Source organism: Maylandia zebra, linkage group LG1, assembly GCF_041146795.1.
Source record: "Maylandia zebra isolate NMK-2024a linkage group LG1, Mzebra_GT3a, whole genome shotgun sequence".
Classification (NCBI taxonomy): Eukaryota; Metazoa; Chordata; class Actinopteri; order Cichliformes; family Cichlidae; genus Maylandia; species Maylandia zebra.
Window position 1 is genome coordinate 969,954 of NC_135167.1, and position 21,385 is coordinate 991,338.

Sequence of the window (21,385 nt, forward strand, 5' to 3'; positions counted from 1 at the left end):
TGCTGTGTGTTAAAAGCATAACCAGGGACCAGATCTGCAAATTAACTGTGGCTAAAAATCCTATATTTTCTTCAATAAATGTATTTAAATGCAGCGATGCTAATATGCTACGTTCTGCTTTACAAATAAACAAAATACAAATTTCATGTAAATAAAAAAAAAATACACATTTATTTGGATCTTTTATTATGAAAGGGTTAGAGGGGTAATACTCAGCTTCCTGCAGCCCGAGCTGATTGAAGTGATTTGGCCTCAGGTGTGAATCTGACACTGTGTCATCAGGACTCCCAGAATCAGGAACTCACAGTTTTTTCATTCTGATTTTTCTAAACTTTCACTTTTTATAAAGTGAAATATTAAAAAGATCATTATTACTGCATAATTATCACCTTTGTAAAATATTAATATACATATATTCACCCCAGCAGTGCAAATCATTAAAATAATTTCCAGCTGCATTGAAGAGATCGAAGAGCATTATTCAATAATAATAATAATAATAATAATAAGAGTAAATATTATATAATAATAAAAGTCACAGTTTCATCTCAAATGCATCACAGCAGCCATACATTGAAAACTGCTGCTGGTTTTTAAGCATGAAGAAAAAATATGAGCCGCCGCCGCCCGCCATCACGCTGCGCTCGTCATCACAGAAAGCGGTCCTGAGCAGCACCTGAGTCCGCCATCCTCAGACCAACAAACGTGAGCCCACTCACACTGTGTTTGTTCACTGTGACACTCTGGAAGCTTCCAGAGGTTTGGAACACCCCCCGCCTCCCCGGGGTCACGACCCCGGTCTGGAGTCTTCTTTCAGCTCTTTGTCAGAAACACTCGTGATGGATTACTGCACGCTGCACACCATCCCGCCAATCAAACACACACCCCCCACCCCCCGTGTCCGTCCATGTGTCCCGAGTCCTGCTGGTGACTCGGGTGGAAGTGACGGGGCTCATGAGTGACATGCCTGAACACACACTCAGGGCACAGTGTGTGTGTTCATTATCTTCAGTAACACAGACTCAACTTCAAGTCACATATTCATCTTCTTCACCACCAACACCACCTCAGTGTGTGTGTCAGTAACACAACCAGCTGCTGCTCTGCATGACACACACACACACACACACACACACAGGGGACGAGGTCTGGTGGACATAAAGTGCTTAATGAGTTCAGTAATTACGTAGTCTGATCTCACATACAGGATTTAAGAGCTAACTATACACACTCTATAAATAAGTGTCACATGACAGCGGGACAGACGGACGGATAAATAGATTGATAGACACAGACCTTTTATTTGACTCGCATATTTCATCGCACGGCGACAAATAAAAACGTGACGTTTGTGTAAAATAAATTATTTTTGAAATTGTATTTGAGCATTTCGTGTTTTAATATCAATTAAAAAAAGATCTTTGTGGAATCAGGAAACTTCTGGAAAATAAAAGAAAGCCTTAAACTGAGCATGTGTGAGCTGCTCCTGGTTCCCATCAGAAGCTAAAACACAATAAAATAAATAAGGTTAATGATGGAGACGCTCCTTTAAGGAAGAAGGCTTCACTCGTGATCACGCACGTGTAATCTTTAAAGGTGAGCCGTCTCACTGCGGCACTTTTAGAAACGGTCTAATAAACCGGATCTTTGCTGCCCAGCGCAGGAGTTTCCCTCCCTGCTCCAGCAGCAGCTTCTCCTCCTCCCCCCGTACGCCGGGGCGCCCCTGTCGTTTGTGTGACTGTTGATCCTCGCAAAGAGGACAGATCAAATATTTCTCCTCCAGCGTACGAGGCTTTCCGCCGGGGCCTCGCAGATATGATGATTGGGGCTGACGGATGGACGGGGGCCCCGGGTTTTGAAGTCTGGAACAGACAGCGGTGGCTTTGATAGCCCCCGCTCCTCTCACACTGGATCACCAAAGAGACCGGGCAAGAAGAGAGGAGGAGGAGGGGGTGAAGGAGTGAGAGTGAGCGGGAACAAAAGCATCTGTGGAGTGGTCAGAGCTGGCGGCGGCAGCAACAGCCGCCATCACGGGCTGTTTGAAGTTTACACACGCACTCCCTCCTTCCTTCCCCAAAAGCTCTGTTTCCTCTGTCCTCGCTCCCACTTCCTCCTCGTAGCTGCGCTCCAGCCTCGCGTCTCGTGCCTCACCAGAAGAAGAGTTCGGCTTTAAGAGCCTCTAACAGCTCTAACTTTATAAAAACTCCCCGAATCGATGCCCCGCATCGATGCAGGCACGCCGAGAGAGGAACATTATTCCTAACCTTGTCAGCCGTGCTCTGAGAGCCGGCGAGGTTTCAGGAAACAGGAAAAACATGCCGCCATAGAAACAGAGTTTAATGTTGTATTCTGTGCAGAAAGACGCGATCCTGCCGCCGTCTGCACCCACAGCCTGTGCAGGAGCGTCACTCTCATACCTGCTGACATCGCAGTGACCTCACAGCAGCCACGCTGCTGGTCACACGATGTCATTAAAAAGGCTCCACCAGCACAAACGCGGTCCAGCTCGGGTGAAGCTAGCACACAGCTAGCAGCTACGGCCGCCTGTGTCAGTCAAAGAGGCCACGCCCCTAATAAGGCCAACTTTATACAGGTGAGTTAAGAAGGGTAAACTTCCAACATTAGTATCAGGCTGTAAGGCACAGGCTCTGTATGACATCACAGCGAGCCAGGGGAAGAAAAACTGAGCGAAAGTGCGCGTTTGGATGTTAAGTCCAACCGCAACCCCGGCGCCATGCGACAGGAAGCTTAAAAAGGGTGGACACAGCTCCGGTCTGTGCGCGGCGCCGAGCTCTGATAGCGGCCGACACCAGACAGATGGCGTTTGTCGGGCCCGGAGAGCAAGAGTTAACCCGATCCCGCGCCCCCTCCCTCCAGCCCTCTCTTCTTTTTAAATGTCTCCCATATAAACAGATTTTGTTGCTGCTTAAAGTGGGCTCAAAATTAAAGCGTATCGTTTTACACACATATTGCATGCATATTACGGAGCCCCAGCTGGTGGCAGGCTGCTCTTAAGAGCCATATGATTAAGTTAGAGGTTGGGGTATCCGATAAGATTGGAGCTCTCTGCATCTCTCTCTATCTCGCTGCCTATTTTACTGCAAACTTATTAAATGGAGGAAACGACATTATTTTTTTCTGAGTGTATGTGTAATTATTGTCACACACCTGTGACTCCCCGCCATCCACGACAGGGAAGAAGAGGAGGGATGATGAGGAGGGAGGAGGGGGAAGAAATGTCGTTGGGAGCAGCGGGAGTCCTCGTTTCAGGAAAAAAGGAGGAGGATAAAGAGGAGAGGAAAAACAAGAGAGCTTGTTAATCAGGCTCTTTCTGTCACTGGCTGAACACTGATATCCTAATGATTCACGCCGAGATGGTGACATCACGAGGGAGGATGACGGAGCGACGCGGAGGGGGGGTGACAGCCCCCCCAAAAAGGACAACTAGTTTAGCACAGACAAGATGACAGAAAGCACGAAATGTGAAAAAAGGAGACATAAACTGGGAAACGTCCCTCCGAATCTGTCGGCGCATTCCTCGCAAACAGGCGCTCGTTTAATTTGAACAGAATGTTTCCGAAGGAGCGCCGCGCTGGACGCTTTCCAGCCAACTTTGGATCCGTCGTGATTTTTTTCTCTCGGCAGACCACCCGGCTGTGATCCGATCCTCACAAGACAAAGGAAATTACCTATTAAGAGGGAGAGATGATCTTCCTTTAGCTGTGCTCCAACAAAGTGACTCACCATGCTGTAATTGTTTACCTTTGACTCGGCCCATAAGTCTCCCTGTTCTGCTGTAACTTAATATTTTGCAGCAGCAGCGCCGCCCTCAGCCTCTGCTCCTTCTTCTTCTTCTGTGTCTGCTGTAACAGGACAGATGTCATCGCCCCAAACAGTCTGAGTCACCGCACGCCTCCGCACCCCCGAGATATCAGCGAGGAGACCGAATCTTTGGCCGACACTCGCAGTCACGGCGGCTCGAGGCTAAGGGGCCACGCGGCCGGCGGCGGCGTGATGTGTTGAAATCGATGGGAGGGTGTGCGAGTTACGATTAATCACAAGCAAAGAAAAGACGCTCAGCTGCGGAGGCCTCGCAAACATGGCCGTGGCCCGCAATACTCAGGTTCGAAGTGTTTTGCCGTCGATCAGCTCGTGCGTCTGCGGCGAACCGGCTTCCCCTCCCCCGAGAGGAGGAAACGGCCTGAGAGAGCGTGCGAGGCCTCATCCTCAGTTTTTTGGGTGTAGTGTGTTAATAGAAAGCAGATGGTTACAGATGCAGGGCCGAGTGCCTGCGATGACACATCTTTAATATTTTAGAGTGGTCTGTGCTGTAAATGTTGCAGCAGCTGTTTCCCAACACCGTAAATTTACGGCGTTTTTCGGTCCTCGCGTGTTGTGACTGACAGCTATTGGATTTACTGTAAATTACACAAATGAATATGGAAAAGCGATGAAAAAAGGCAGCGGCCGAATCGATGGCCGCGCGTTCTGCAGCCCGCTGATTATTCTCTTATTTTAGTTTGTGGGCAGCGGCTCGCGCTCGGCCCGACAACTGATATTCAAATGTAAAATGATCCTAAAATAATGAGACGGAGAGAAAGGTTGAGGGAGGAGGCAGCACAGATAAATATATATTTGTTTTGTGTTTCTGCTTTAGCTTTAATGTCAGCGGCGAGGATAGAGGCTTTCTGCCGATGCTTTTGAATCGAGGCGATTGTCATCAATTCGCGTCTTGGCATTTAAGCCACCCTCTTCAAATATGAGCATTTGAAATGCAAATAAAGCTGCGTATATGCAGACAAATGAAAAGACACACCGCGGAGTGGGGAGAGCGTCTGACGACTTAACTTTTGACTGTTTTTATCGCCGCGCTTTGCCTTGTCAAACACTCCGCCGGCCTGCGAAGCGCCGCCGCGCCCCGATCACGCTTTTATTTGTAGTTTTGTTGGGCCGCTCGCAGACAGAGAGGAGCAGAAGAGCTGCTTTCATCCTGGCCTTGACTTCGCTGTTTGCGCCTCGTGGGATGTGTTCGATTAGGTCTTTTTTTTCTCCCAGTGAGAAAATATGATTCACATTTTTCCCCCTCTCTCCATCTCTCTGACGCTACAGTTATTTAAACATCAATAGCCATGCATCTTCTTTAGCACATACTCTTTCTAATATTGATATTTGTATATGATCATTACTTTTGGCCCTGCATGCTTTGTTATACTGCGTCAGCTTCAATAGGTGTAGGATCCAATACTGCAGCCTCTGCATTCCCAAAAACCGATAGACTGTGTGAGCGAATCCACACTTTATACATCCAATAAAACACAGCGTCCTGCTCCGTCTTTGGGAATGTTTCACCGGACTCAATGAAAGGTTAATTAAGCTGCTTTTCCTCACTGCTGACGAAGATTTAGGTGATAATAATGTGTAACATTTGATTGGTTGGCAGCTGGTTTTGATGAGCATCTGGGTGGATTTTGTGACATTGTGGTGGAGCAGCCGAACGTATCGACGAATCCAGTCGCATCTTTCTTAAACATATTTCACATGCGTGCCTGGTTTTTAAGTCTTTTATTTAATTCCTTCTCTTTCAAATTAAAAGACCTCTACTGTGCAGTTTTGGTTCACAGGAACTCTTCTATGCAGGCTTTTATTGTGAAACATTTGCAGGAACTCTGACAGTCTGACAGTTCGCTCCTGTATTTTAGGACGGGTCCTGCTTTGCGAGGTGGAGACGCTCTTTCTTTGTGTCACACATGACCAGCTTGTTTTTGTTTGTTTTTGTCTTTGTGTGAAGGACGGGGAAGATTTATCAGACAGAAAAGTGGACGACGCAGCGACGGGCCCCGGATCCAGCTTAGCTCGACTACACAGAAGCTAAACTGGGCCCACGTCCGGCTTTACTGCAGAAAAACATTGCAGTTATCATTTTATAAGTATATGAAGTGATAAACTGATATCAGCTGTGACATCAATTCTAAAGTAATCGCTCTTTAGACCTATGACAGGCAGAAATCACTGCATTTCTCATTTTTATTTATATGTAATTCTTTATTAAATGTTTTATTGTTTGTTGACAGTAAAAAGAACTAAAGTTTAATTCAGTCATATATTGTATATAACTGTACATTGTAAGGCAGAGAAATAATACAGAGAAACTCGACACCCTATGAGCACCTGGCGACAGTGGGAAGGAAAAACTCCCATTGAACAGGAAGTAACCTCAGGCAGAAGCTCGGGGTGAGGTTTGTGGGCAGACAGGAGCTCAGAGCTGGACTGTAATGAATGGCGCCATTAGCTCGGTGTTAGCCTGTCAGCAGCTTGGATTTACACCCTATGACGGTAACCGTGGAGACGACGGGAAGCAGCGGGAGGAAAAGGTTTCAAAAACAGAATGTTTCAAACGTGTTAACATGAAGCTGCTGAGCATTTGATTGTTAACGAGCGGAGCTTCATCTTCTCGTTCACTGTCAGAGGACGCGGGGGGGGGCATAACCAGAACATTTTTATTGTTTTAAAAATGACAAACTGATGGCACAGATCCATTTTTACCCAAGAACAGCAGAGCAGACCGAGGAAGACGAACACGAGGAAGAGGACGATGTGATGGCGGGCGGGGGGGCTCGGCTACCTGCCGAGAGCCGGCGTCCAAACGGGAAGGTAATAACGACGCGAGAGCGGCTGTCTGCGAGCTGACGGCCGTGTTACAGAGAAGTCACGTAATTAAGGAACGCAGTCAGAGTTTTGTGAAAAGTGGCCGTCGCCGCTGGAGGAGGAACCGAGCGGTTTTAAGCGGCGCTTCAAACGCAGATAATGAGGAAGATGAAGAAGAAACAATAAACAGGAGAAATCAATCACACGGTTGAAATGAAAGAAGTCGTCCGGTCGGAGAAATGAGACACGTTTGGATGAGAAGCAGACTGGAGGGGTGGCGGAGGATGGGAGGTACTGATGGACGGATGGAGGGGAGGCGGAGGGTGGGCCACAGAAATAAACCAGCTCCCATCTGATGAGCAGCTTGTCCGTAATACTGAATCCCCGGCTCGTGCCAAGTCTGCTTCCTGATACAGAAACACGATAAGTGCCGATTTTTGAAAAGATTCCCCCCTCCGCCCCCGCCCCCATCCTCATTTGCCTTTTGGCCTGAAAACTCTCCTCATTGGTGGATATCAGGTGGCTGGTTTTCCTCGCTCTGCCCCCCCACGACATGATGATAAAGTGAAAAGAAGGGATAAAGACGAGCACGCGGTGGCGGCGCTCTCGGCCGGCAGCTACGGGACAGATGATGTGGCCATCTTGAGATCGTTTGTCATCTGTCGGCAGAGTTGACCTTGCAACGAATGCCGGCCGTCGCACTGATATGGTCTTTTATGGCGAGGAAACAGAGAGACGGAGGAGGATGGAGGGAGGGCTGTTGTTTTCAGTAATAAAGACAACATTTATGGCTTCCCCTCGCACCGCCAGTTAAAAGAGACACAAACATGGAAATCCATTATGGAACGCTTTTTAAAAGTGTGACCAATCCCTGTTCAGTCAATTAGAGTCTGGAGACTGAGAATATGATGTTTGTCTGTTTAGCCCCCGATGCATACAGATCAGCCGGGATTGGCTGATGGAGAGAGGCAGAGAGGGAAAGACGGAGGGCCGGCGTAGCCAAGCTCTGCTTATCTCTTTCTTCTGCCTTTTTTTCTCTTTTTGCTCCCAGATACAAAAGCATTAATGTGTGCAGCTATGTGCTTTGCCATTGTTCTGTGTTTAAATGCTTAAAAAGGTTGTTTGTGGAGCCGGCGGAGCGAGCGGCGTGTCCAAAAAAGAGGAAAAAAAAGCCTCTGCTTAAAAAGTTGCTCGGCGAAAGAAAAAATAGGCCGCATGAAAGCACAGCAGTTAATAAGAGTGGTTACCCAGAATGAACGGGGATGAGGTTTCACATTAAAAAAGATTTATCTTAAAGTATGGTGCTAATCCCTTCAGTTTTAATCCCCCCTCCTTCCCCTCGCCGCCCCCGGAGCAGCCCCTCACAGCACCCTTTTCATTCCATAATAAAAAACTATAAACCATAAAGTACTTACAATTTCTGGAAACTGGCAAATACACGGCGGCCTGATTTTACAAGGATTCCTGGCCAGTGAATCACAGAGCTCGAAGGACTCGTCTTTCTCACAACAGATTATTAGAAGGAAGTCGAGGGGCACGGTGGAGGGCAGCGAGGACGCCGCAGAAGAGGAGGAAACAGGAAGTGAGAGGAGGAAACAGGAGGGAAGAGGAGGAAATAGAAGGGAAGAGGAGGAAACAGGAGGGAAGAGGAGGAAATAGAAGGGAAGAGGAGGAAACAGGAGGGAAGAGGAGGAAATAGAAGGGAAGAGGAGGAAACAGGAGGGAAAAGGAAGAAAGAGGAGGGGAGAGTAGGAAACAGGAACAAACAGGAAAAAACAGGAGGAAGCAAGAAGAAACAGGAAGAAAGAGGAGGAGTGCATGTTCGAGATGACCTATTTAATGATCGCGGCGATGGCAGCAGTTCTGGTGATAGGTGGGGGGGGGTTACAGGCTGGATGGATGCCTCTGTCCACTGCAAGCTGCTTGAACAAGGAAGCATATGGGTGCATGAGAACCTCAGCCCACTTCATGAATATTTGATTCATATTTCCTGTGTGCATGTGCGACAGACAGAGACAGAGAAAGGAAGGATATTTCCCCCTCTCTCACTCGTCATCACTAAAACTCACAAGGCTTACTTTGTGGCGTTTGAATCGTAATTGCCAATCCTGAATACAAATCTCTCAGCGCTAAACACGATGAGTGAAATCGAAATGACAAAATGAAGCTCGTATAACGGTGTAATCAAAGAGAGGTTCGGGGGGATTCTTCCGTAAGCAGTCAGAGCTGAGGATCAGGATCAGGGGCGGTTATTAGCCGGCCAGCGAACAAAGGCCCCAGTGTTGGAGGGCAGCGCGGCCTGAGCCCGTTACTGTACCTTTCAAAACGAATATGTAACCATATCTGTTTTAAAAGGCCGATTCATATTTCTGTGAATGCGGCGGGAAACTCGTTCCCATCTCTGCGCAGGCCCGGCCTTTTGTGCAAAGAGGGCCACATTAAATTTTGGTCATGAAGCAAAGCTTCTCCGGCTTTCCGACAGAACAACGGCGCTTATTGTGCCTTATTGTTACCGGGGCGACCGCAAAGGTCAGCGTGGGCGTGGCCGCGCACACACAAGGACGGCACTCACTGAAAATTGGGTTATATGTGATCAACTAAGTTATTAATCAGATTAAAATGGATTCCCTCCGCCTGCTGTTTAACCAGGCAGGAGGGAAAAAAGCGAAGGAATAAAGACGGCGAGAACAAACAGGCCAGTGTTTACTCGTGCACGGGCAGAGAAAGTCATCGTTTCGGAGGCTGAAGTCAGCGCCGGCGATGAGCGTTGATAAGGGGCGGCCCCGCCAGCGTGCACCCGGCCCGTCTAAAAGCATGTGCCCTTGCCACAGATGCCCCCTCGCTTCATCCAGGTAACCTCCCTAATCCTGATTAAATCACTGTAATTAGAATAAGCACTGTTCCTCCACCCCCATATTTCCCTAATAAAACAATGCAGCAGTTTAAATCCGGTGGCTGGGATTTGCAACGCAACAATGCAGTTTATATCCATCTCTGCTGAGGAATTAAGTGTATTTTCTAACTGCTAATGTTATAATGTTGCGGGCTTATTTGTCTCAGCGCTCGCTGCTCTTATTCTCATTCCCCCCGCGGTTTGTGCGATGTCTGTCTCACAACTTTTGTTTATTGGAGCCGTTTTTATTTGTTTGCGTTTGATGTCGAAATCAGGACGTTTTTTTTAGCGGCTGGTTAGGATCGTTCGTCACGACGGGAAATAATACGCGTTATTTGTCCTTAATTGCCACAGAGCGTTTCAAACACGGCAGCTCGCTGCCTGCGTGTCTGTACCTGTGTATACTTTTTGTTTTTATTAGTATCACTGCATGCCGCCATTGATGTGGAATAACACGGGAAATAAAAGTTGACATAGTTTCTTGATTTTCTTTATTTTTTTACCCCCACAGCCCCCTGTTTTCCTCTCCCTCTGCCTCGCTCTCTGTTGTTTTTTATATATCTGCGTTTTTCCTTGAAGTTGCTGCTGCATTGTCTCATTATGTGTCGACTAGCTGTGTAAGTGTAGTTATTATGCCTGTGTGTCTCTGCCTGCCGGTGCTCTCTCTCTCTGTCTCTCCCTCCGAGGATGAGGAGCTTTACGAGTACAACTCCTCTGAGGCGTCCTCTTCACATCTCCAGGGCGCCTGGGGAAGGCAACGCTGCATTCTTAAGAGGAGCAACTCAAACCGAACAAAGTCTACAGGAGTCAGGGAAGAAAAGAAACAAACAGCAAACTAACGAGATGGGAAGCAGAGATCATGTCAGATATATCGGGTTGGAAGGCCAATTTATAACCCATTGTTTCAACTTTTGCAATATTGAATACGATGCACACTACCGGGGGAGGGGGGGGGGGGATACAGAGTGCACATAAAAGCAGCTGGTTTGCACGTGAACACGCACGCGGGCACACACGTATGGATGGAGTGTGTAAATGCGATCTCCCACGCTGCCTCCGCTGCGTTCCCCGTCCTGTTTCTAAAATAATGAAGAGAATAATTGTCGCGCAAGTTTACGATCACCCGGCACTCGTCTCTGTTTCCTTATCAAGAGCAACTCCATCCCACCTCTCGCTCGCTGAACTTCCAGGAAAAACGCGCGGCCGCCGGCGGGAAGCGCTCTCGGAGAGGACCGGCTGACGAGCGGGGGAAATATTTTTAGAGCTATCACATCTGAGAGCGCGCAACAGGTCCCATCCGTGCAGCCTGACAGCAGCTATTACCTTTAATTGCTCTTTGAAAAATACACTATTTGCACTTTTGGGTGACAAGGTGATAATGCACCTCTGCACAAGTTAAACCGGTAATGTAGACGCACGTGGGAAATGGCACCTCGCCTTCAGCAGCCGTCAGAGCTGTCATCTCTGCACACAATGAGAGCCCGGGGAGGCGTCTCACCAGCAGGCAGGCAGGCAGACAGGCCTCCAGATGGCTTAATCGCTGCAGGAGCCCCTGCCCTCCAGCAATCAGACAGACAGGCAGACAGACAGGAGGAAGAATCGCGGACTGTGGGAAAACGCAGGGAGGAGGGCGGTTCAGTCACTCGGACTGTGGTCAAACTCTGGTTGAAGTTCTAATCGGGTTAAACTGTTTACAAGAAGCCTCCAATTCAATTTGGCACAAATAAACGATTTAAGCAGACCGTCTGCTCCAGCAGTCGAACCCGAAACTCGCTTAACTGATGTCACAGCGTTGATTGTGACCCTCGCACAGCTGCACGGCTCTTGTTTGTGTGATGCCTCTCTTTAATTTTATCTTGTGTTATTGTCACTTTGTAAATTCTCTTGTTAAATAAAGGTCTTATTTTAATGTTTTGAAAAATCTGTAAATTAAAGATGGTAATAGTTCAAACCGGAGTCCCGGGCAGACCCAGGACACGCTGGAGAGATTATATCTGGGCTGGGAGCACCTCGGTGTCCCCCGGGTGAGCTGGAGGAGGTGGCCGGGGAAAGGGAGGTCCGCTCATGCCGCGACCCAAACCCAGATAAGGGATAGGTAGATCAAAAATTCTAACTAAGCATCAGAGCGGAGATTATAATGAGACAACTGAAGCTGCAGTTTCTCAAACGCCCACCGGAGGCTCCCATGGTGAACCAGTGAAATGATTCTCTGGCTCAGAGCTGAGCGAGCACTAAAGAAAGAGCAGCGGAAGGATCCAGATGTTTCCATGCTATAGATGCCCTCTGCTGTTAGGAAGCACTCTGAAGACTGGAAGCAAACACAGAAACACAAAGATGCTCCTCTGATTGTGTGTGTGCACCTGAAACAGGCTTTAAAGGCCGGCTTTGGACTTTTACTGCAAAAATGAATTAAATATAGCGACCAATAGCCCGCCTGTGTCCCCAGTATTGATAAATGAGTTCATAAGCACCATCTGCCCGTCCAGGACTGTCAGCTGTGAACCCTCAGCCTCACTTTTAAGTGTACAGAATAATTGCAGCGACACAGGTAAGCCACATGTCGGGCTCATTAGTGAACACAGGGGAGTCTAGCAGCAATGTGAACTGCTTTCCACGCGTGTGTGTGTCTGTGTGTGTGTGTGTTAAATACAAACAGCAACCAAATCCTGGTCATTAAACACCTGATAAGGACAGTATTATTGGCAATTACCACATTTTACATCACAAAAAGTTTGAAGTGTGTGTGAATGTTTGTGAGTGTTTGTCCACGTCAAAGCTGCCGGCGTTGCTCACGTATGTACGAGGGGTCTTTGGCATGTGTGCTGTGATGTCACCAGTGAGCGTGACCGAACACGCTCATCTCGCCGTGTGCCAGCGCGCTGTGAGGATGTGATCTCGACACTCACGGCGGAGGCACCTCTGACAGTAACCTGCATACGACCAGGAGGGCGCGCCTGCTCTGGACTGGCTCCTCCCACCTGGCAAACGTCTGCCACGACGTCTCAACAATTAGAAAGTCTGATGCAAATCTCAGTGTTGTTCAGACCAGCGGATGCCAGTGTTCTGGTGTGCTGGAATCATTTGTGTACCAGCGCAGAGGCCGACCACCTGAGGAGCAAAGAAACCTGCTTCAGCTTCACCGGGCATGTCAGCAGCGCGCCGCCCAGTCGTGTGCAGGAGAAGCTGGCCGGTGGTAACGCGGTGCCAAGCGAGCTAAAGAGGCACTTGGAAAGCCATCGTCTCTTCTGAGAGAAACTTGGCTCGTGGAAAGGACCAGAGCAGCCGCACCGCTCGCTGGCACGTGTCTAATAAGGTGACTGCAGCTCAGCGGCACGCAGGGAACAACGCAACGTCCAGACATCACAAATGTCCAAACATCCTACGATTAGAAGAGCCGACGGGCCGCTCCTGAAACTACACGCAGCTCGTTCTGTCAATCAGACAGGCGCGAACACAGGGCGGGGCTAGAGTTTCAGTCATCACGCCGCTCGGCTGGACTTCAGGTGACGTCACGCGGCTCCTTCACCGACAGCCGGCAGTTTCAGAGCGCGCCGAGCTGAACCTCTGAGTTTCCATCTGCAGCGAACACAAACAAACCGCAGCACTTCTGAGGAGAAGCACGGCGTGAGAGCGCTCAGAAAGCGGGAGTCACGGCTCTAATTGAGAACACACAGCACTCTCCTCTCTGCTTTCACTTCCATCCACTAACCGCCGGCTTCTGTAGCACACTTCTCCCGCAGTAAGAGGTGCTCAGCTCTGAGCTCTGCCATTTTCTTTCCTCAAATCCTAAACGTGCTCATCCAAGTCCTGCACTTTTATCAACACCTCCTCCTCTTCAGGTTGTCAGTCTCAGCCTTCTCAGGTCCACATGTCATATATTAGAGGAGCAGAGGTGGGCGGGCGGGGGGGCTGAGGTAATGTAAGTAATACGATGTGAGGAGCATTGTTCGCAAGCAGCCGCAGCATGTACAGCACTGTTTGAATAATGTAATACTTCATGTTTGATAATGCATGGCTATAGATAGGTCTGCACTGCAGCCAAGTATTGATTGTGTTAAGCACATCTACAGTACAGCAAACGGTGCGGGTTCATGTCAATCTTTACACGGCGTACTGTACCTCAGTAACCAGATACCTCGGCTGACTGCAGAGACCTCGGGCCCACCGCTGCTCTTAATGACATTTATTGATAAATCCGATTCAGGAGGCGTGGCTTGTGCACGCAGCCGTCTACGTTTCTATCTGTTTCGTGTCAGAGCACGCGGAACCCTTTCCCCTCCTCCTCCGGGCATACTAATGAAGCGCCGGCCACTCCAGACGTGCGACGCGTGCCCCGCGACAGCTCACGCGCATTCAGGGCAGAATTTCGATATTAATGATTTATGCTGTATTTGCATACAAACCTAATGCAAACCCACTCCAGATAATCACATTCTGCCAGGTCTGAATTGAGTTTTTCGGACGTCTTTGCCACCCCCGCCTTCATCCTCAACAGTGGAACAGCGGCTCTGCTCTTCCAGCCACAGTTCCCCCCCCCCAAACAAGACATGAGTGTTTTACAAGTGGACATATAACACAACTGTGCATTTCACCCAGAAACGAGCGTGTCTGTTTTGTCTCCTCCACTTGCACAACAACAGCACGAGAAACTATCGCAGCGCATCCTGAAACAGTGGCCTTTGAACTCGGTCAGCATGAACTTTTCACGTGGTCACATTAGCCGAAGCACAGCTCTGTAGCTTCCCCAGCCCTCCGAACGTCTCTGCACTTTAGCTCTCCGTCCAGCTCTACGTGCATGTTTCAGTCAGAGCATCTTTAGCCGGGACGGGAGGCGAAGAATCACCTGGAGTAATGTCACACTCGGGACAACAATTCACTCGCTCACATTCACCACAACATGTCTCCATGTTACTCATGTTCCCTATAGTCTTTCACTCTTCTCTATGCTATCTTCGGTGCCATCCCAGAGATCTGCCGGGAAGTCGGACACACAATAACTTGTTTTTTTTTAATTACAATGAATGGCCGTCTCAGACGAGGACATATAAGAAAGGCCTTTGTTCCTCAGAGAAAGCCTTATCTATAAAGGTCGAGCATTCCTCGCTGCAGAGGGGCCAGCCCACATTTTGGACTAAACAATATGTAGGGCAATCTCTCACAAAGCCATTTCTCTTTTTAATGAAACATATACACTTGCATCGAGATATTCAGAGCCGTGTCCTGCCACAGATAACACCAGCAGCTGTTATTTTATTTATGTTTTATATTATTTTCTCCCTGCGTTTGATTGAAAAATGTTCCGTTCCTTTGTTCTCCAAACAAAGAAAAATATTCCTGATTGTTAATAATATTACGAGGGTCACACCGAGTCAAACCGACAGCAGCGGAGCAAAGTCATCCATCTCCGTCGTGTCTATAAGCCGGTTTTTTAAAGCTCAACACCAACACTGGCTTTTATTTTCTTCCTATAGAGACACTCAGAAGTACCAACCAGCCCTAAACAGAAGAGGAGCATTGTAAAAAAAGGAGAGAGAGTGAGAGAAAAAGACTTCCTTCTTCAGTCTCAAGGAGCGGCTATAACCTTAGCAGAATCATGAAAGTTGACAGTTCATTTTTCACAGGGTCATAGATCGACGAGTCTTATAAAGTAATGGGCTTTTGGGAGCCGGCTTTATGAGAGCTAAGATAGTTAAGAGACATGTGGAGGAGATGGCACGGGGAGCTGAGGTCCTGCTCTGACTCATCCAGGGTTATTCCCCCCATGCTGGGGAGCGAGAGGGAGGCGCTGCACTCCCAGTAATATAAACGTGTAATAAAGATTAATCTGTTGCTAGTCGCCGGCATGATAGCTTCTAAACTTGCTTGAAATAAGGCTGAAATCACTTCAGAGCCAATCTCGAGACATTTAGTGAGTGCCTGAGATTCCTTTGTGGGTGTCAGGCAAAAACGTATACGTGTTAGTCTGCTGTGTTTGGTGTTGGTGCGCACGCACTGGTGGGAAAATTGGATTTGTGCTCATATTTGTCTTTTTTGGGGTCGCTTTCTGCTCGTGTGGCTGTCTTTTAATATTCTGAACCAGGAGGGGTTAAACACACTCACCAGGTGCGTCCGACCTCTTCATGCCCCCCGGGGGCGCCCCGCCCGCTCCACCGCCCAGGCCATTGAACGCAGGGAGGCTGTCGTTGCTGTAGGCTCTCAGGACAGACAGCATGTTCATCTGCTGCTCCAGGTGGGTCTGCTGCTCCGCCTTCAACAGTCCTGGTGGACCTCCGGGGGTTAGGAGGCCCAAGCCCTGCTGCCACTGTTTCTCCAGCGGCAGAGTCTGGTTCTGGGGCGGAGGAACCAGAGAAAGTGGAGTCATGGCGGAGGACGGTGTCGCCATGGCCGCTCCGCTCCTCAGGGGCAGAGAGGAATCATCTTGGAGCTGTTTGGGACTTCCTTCTTCCTCTCTGTCCACGTCCATCTGCCCATCCTCGTCTCTTTCCTCCTCTTCTTCAGCCACTCCTCCCTCCTCCTCGTCTTCGTCAGAGTGGTTTTGCTGCCGTCTCTTGGGTGTGGTCGATGGGGTCTCGTTGGTGCTGCGCACGCCGGTTTTTCCAGCCTCGTCTTCAGATCCAACTTGGTCATCTTCAGCATCTCCACAGGAGCCCCTGTCGCCCATCTGGTCAGGGCCGGCTGAAGAGGCCCCTCCGAAGACCTGGCTGGGCAGGTCCAGACCGTGGTCTGCTTGGGCTATGTACCCCTGAATGCCCTGACTGACTCTTGGGGATCCATCATACAAGCCGCCAAACCTTCTGTAGAATTCACTCTGGAAGGGGTTATATGGCTGCTCCATGTGGTTATTCCAGCCTCCCTGGCCTTTTTCTCCATCTCTGTCTCCATCTCTCTCCGGGGCCACGCCCGAGGCCTTGGTGTTGGAGGAGTGAAGGGTGGAGGTGGTCGGAGAACCCTCTCGGTGAGCGTCCTTGCCTGCGTCGGCGTGCTGCAGAGGGGCTTTGCCCAGGTGGTTGGCCTGGAGGTGCAGAGCCATGAGCTCCAATGAGGAAGTGGAGAAGGAGCAGAAGAGGCATCCGTGCCACGCCACGTTATCGTGAATGGTGACGGAGGTGCCAGGGAGTGATCCGGATGCAGACTCGGGTCGGACCGACACAGACAGATCGAGCGGTTCGTACTGGGACCCGGGTTTGCCCGGCTCCGAGTTTTGTTTGGGTTCAGGCTTCTCCTCTCTGTCCTGCTCCCCGGAGGCGGCCCTCTTGGCTTTGGGCTCGCCGTTGTCATGGTAGCGCTGGGCCTGGAGCTGGGCTGGACTCTGGCTGTCCTTCACATCCTTCTTCATGGAGCTGAGGACAAAGTTGTCCATGAAAGCCTGGAGAGAACCTTGAAAGTGGACTCCGTTTCCCATCATGCTTTGGTAAGCCCGGCTTAGGTCAGAGAAGCTGGCGGCGGCGCCGTCCGCGGAGACTATGGTGGAAGGTCCATCGGCAGTCTTCGTGTTCTCAGCTGAAGAGGCGGAGTCAAAGCGGCGGTCCCCACAGTCACGATCCCGGTTGTGAGAGGACACGATGGGAGCCGATGCCCACTGATGCGGCAGCAGCGGCCCTGCTCTGAAGTCCAGGTTGGGGGGCATGCTTTTGAAAACATTACGGAGGACGTCCGGTCGGGCAAAGATGCCTCCGCCCGTCTTCCCATGATCCTCTTTGTGGTCAGAAGAAGGGGTGTGGCCAGAGGAGGAGCCTGACGTGGTGGAGCCGTTCTGACGTTCGCGGTGGTGGCGCTCCAGGTGGTACTTGAGACTGGCAGACTGGGTGCCGGCGTAGTCACAATGAGGGCAGCGGTAGGGTTTCTCTCCTGAGAGGGCGGGAAAGAAAGAGAGCGAGAGAAACAGTAAAACAGTGAATAATTAACCTGCTTATTACATCGACTGGATATCAAAATCTATTTATTGGAGCAGGGAATGTGGGCCCGAGGGTCATGTAACCTCCCTGAACAAAGAAAATTAGGTCACATGAAGTGACAAAAAAGACATGCATTTCATTAACTACGATAAAGAAGAGGAAGTATTTAATTCCTGAAAAAGGAGATTTTAAAAAGTAGCACAGAATGAAACACAAAGTGATAATGAAGACGATTGTGCATTCAACCAACACTTGCATGTCTTTTCTCTTCCAGTCGTCGGCTCGGCTCCACTTGATGTGTGTGTATTGGGACGGGGGTGGGGTGTGGGGGGTGTGGAGTAGGCATCTGAATATGGGTCGATCCAGCTCCGCCAAGTGAGCCATCACTCATATCAACACCATAAAAACATTTCACCATATGGTGCTTTCAGTCCACTACAAGACATAATATTTTCAGCTGACAACAGAAGTGTCTCGATGCGATGTGCGCGGGCCTGCGGCCGGGCTCGCGGCGAGTTCCCGTGCGCGCACGTGCAGCGGGGTCATCGTGCCTCCATTCTGGCCCGCGCCGTTGCCGATGACGGCGCTGCTTCTCGGACATCGCCCTTTTTTTTGCACTTTGTCAGGAGGAGCATACATCAGGTGTGGCTCAGCGCGCGGCCCCCCGCCACACAATACGGATGCCGCAAAAAACACGAAGCCGGCGACATATGTGAAGCACACGCTGGATGTGGTGAAGCCTCGCGATGAAGAACAATATGATTCAGTACAGATCAAAGCGATTTACACTACAGCAAAAGGGGGGTGAATCTGCTGTGTAACATTTACATATGTTTATTTATGCTGCGCATCCATATTCATGAATATTCCTGATAATGCTATAACACCAACACTATTCTGCCAGAAGTGGATCTTCCATTGGAAAGATGTTGAAATAGAACACATCCTGCGAGCAATTATAATAGGCTTGGAGTCAGAGCCAGATTTGGATTCATTAAACAATGAACAGAGAGGCAGAAACGCTAAGCTCGATTTTCCCCCCTTTTCAATATACACATATAAAAGTTCCCACAGTGGTATTTGTGCACGCACGGCTGGAAAAGAAATAAAAAATGTTTTGCATGCACGTTCTCTATACAGTATATGCCAATAAAATGTTTAGATTATACACATGGAAACCATTTTATAAAGGAAAAAAAGGCATTGTTACGCAAGGCTGGTTTGAATGATTTAAGTCGGGCTGTGTAGTAAATCATGGATATAATTAGCAAATGGCATACTGCTCAAGTAATTTATCATTATTTAGAGGGCACCATTCCAGAAAAAGACTCTGCGATCTGCAGACCTACTGCAGAGTTCTCAAATAAAGGGCCACAAACAGCAACTCAATAGAATATTGATACAGCAGAGAAAAGAATAGGAGGCTATACAAAAGAAAATTGAAGGTGGAAATACTAAAGAGAGCAGAGAGGAGGGAAAAGAGAGCATGCAGAGCTGCAGATAACCCTGACTACAGGCAGAAAGACAGCGATTTGATATCTTTTCTCTTACAGCAGAGTGTCTGTGAAGCATAGAGTATATTTAAAATAAACCATACGAGATGAGCTTTTAACCCAATAAGTGCTTCTCCTGTGAGCTGCCGAACAGAGGCTCGGCGCTGATTTAATAAGGAAACGTCCCTGATGCAAATGATCATTCTCGATTCCTCTAACTGGACAAAATGATATTCTAGGAGCCAAATTAGACAGAAATTAGACTGATCTGATTTTTTTCTCCCTTTCCTTATAAGAGGTTGTTAATGTTCACGTGGGGGGGAAATAAAGATGAATGTGCATATCTAAGATGAGAATGAAAAGCAGAGGCAGTTGCGTGTTTGACACCGTCCTCTGATGTTTACGGACGAAGGCAAACTGAAATGAATGCCGATGCCCTGCGAGAGCGCTCGCTTTGTGCCCGTTTTTCCATTAAAGCTGAGCATTTTTAAATATCTGGAGCAAGTGAGACAGACGACATGTCTGCGTGTGTGTGTGTCTGTTTGCCATTTGGAATGTGTGAGAACACATGTTTATGCATGCATGTCAGCCTGAGCCTCTGTGTGTGTCTGTGTGTGTGTGTCTTAGAGGGCCATTTGGACTGGCTAAGACATCTGCTCCATCATACGTCAGGGGCCTGGTGTGACATCTGGGGAATATACTGTATCCTGCCTTGCAACATTACACACAATTTACTGCTAAAGGTCATTATGTACCCGTTAATCCACTTTTAATTGATATCAGCGCAAACAGCACAACCTCCCAGCCACATGACAGATCGCTGCCGCCACAAAACCAGGAAATTGCAGGAGTTAAAAATAGAACGGTAAACTTTTCGCTGCTGTCTGTCTGCTCTTTGTTGAGCCGCTGTGGACACGCTGACCTTGACGGAGGTGAACGATAAGAAGCAGACCCTTCACTCCTCCTCCTCTTCCTGAGGTCCTCCACAGCGTGTTTGCACTTCATGTTGCTGCACGGATTTCATCTGGCTTCGTGTGAATTATGACAGCACCATAGAAACAAGTAAAGATAAATACCCCAGCCCTGTACAGAGGGGCAATTAAAATGGTTTAATAGATATGACATACTGGAAGATGAATTTCCATTTGGCTTCGAGGATGGAAATAAATGTAAAAACCAGCGGTTGAGATGTTTGAGGGACTGAAAAACACACGGAGCTGTTTTAAATATATCTGATGGTTATACAGCGGGTCAGATATGAAGTGGCAGCACAGACCGTCACTTTAGTAACTCCAGAAATCCCAGAGAGAGCACAAACAGCATCACTGGGTAAAAAAACAGAAACTGAACTGGTAATTTTTTTGCCAGTATATTCTCTGTTTTTAGACCAAAGTTCCCGTAAAGATGGAAGATTATTCAATGTGTGGTTAAAAAATACAGCAAAATAAGAATTTTTCACAGGAAATTACGTTTGTTTTTGTTTTTTAATGGTATATTTTACAATATTTTTACTGATTTTTTTTGTGTCAACCAGACACATAATTCAAAAAAGATGAAATTACTGAAACTGTGTAATTACAAAACAAACCGCAGTTTTCGTCAAATCTGAGGAGCACAAAGTACATTCGTGGTAAACATTGATAAGGTTTAGTCGGCTAACACGATCAGAATAATAAAAAAAGATTTAAACTTGAAAACTATTCACACATACGTGCTTTAAAAAGGATCCGGCTGTTTTCCATAAACTGCAGCTTTGTTGTTGTTTGCTTTTTCAAATATTTCTTAATGCAGTGCGTTAACTGTGGAGCTAAACACTGAGGTTTACCACATCAGTGCAGTCCACACCTCTGAAAACACACGTGGTTAAAAACAAATATCTGTGCTGTTTTCCATAAACACAGAAAACATTTTAGAAATCTGAACAAAAATACTGCAGGTCTTGTTACCAAAGAAATAATTTTATATTTCTAACATCTCGACAGTTTACCTGTACCGTATTAGATTAATTAGAAAGAAGATTCATATGTGACACAAATAGTGGCTAAGCCTCAAAGGAAGCTGTTTTGTGTTTATATTTAAACATTATCACAGCTCTCATTTTTCATAAACCACTGATGGAATATGATGCAACAGAACCAGTTTGAACTGGGTTAAAGACCTCCCTCCGACTTTCAAATGTGAACGTTTTTTTCTTTTAACTTTTATTCATGTGAGAGCATACTGTGTTGGAAAATGATCGTTACTCTGGCTGCGGTAATCAGGGTTAAAGTTAGTCTTGTCAGGGTAATCAGGCTAACGGTTACAGTGGCCAGTGGTATTCAGAGTTATAGTGTACCTGATACATGAGGGTGTCGGGGCTATAGTAGTTTACATGGTGGTATCAGGTTTAGTTAGTTAGTGGGCACGGTGGTAATCAGGGTTGTAGTTAGTGTACATAACCCTGATACATGGGGGTAATC

General features: G+C 48.0%; 1 protein-coding gene across 9 annotated transcripts in view; it reads right to left on the reverse strand.

Annotated features, from left to right (window-relative positions):
* Positions 1 to 21,385, reverse strand: part of znf536 (zinc finger protein 536) — a 199,421-nt gene that overhangs the window by 26,050 nt on the left and 151,986 nt on the right. For all 9 annotated transcript variants that reach the window (XM_076882350.1, XM_076882402.1, XM_012923137.3 and 6 more), the window contains one exon: positions 15,638 to 17,386. In XM_076882350.1, the coding sequence (XP_076738465.1) occupies positions 15,638 to 17,386 (1,749 nt within the window). The remainder of the gene's footprint in view (positions 1 to 15,637; positions 17,387 to 21,385) is intronic.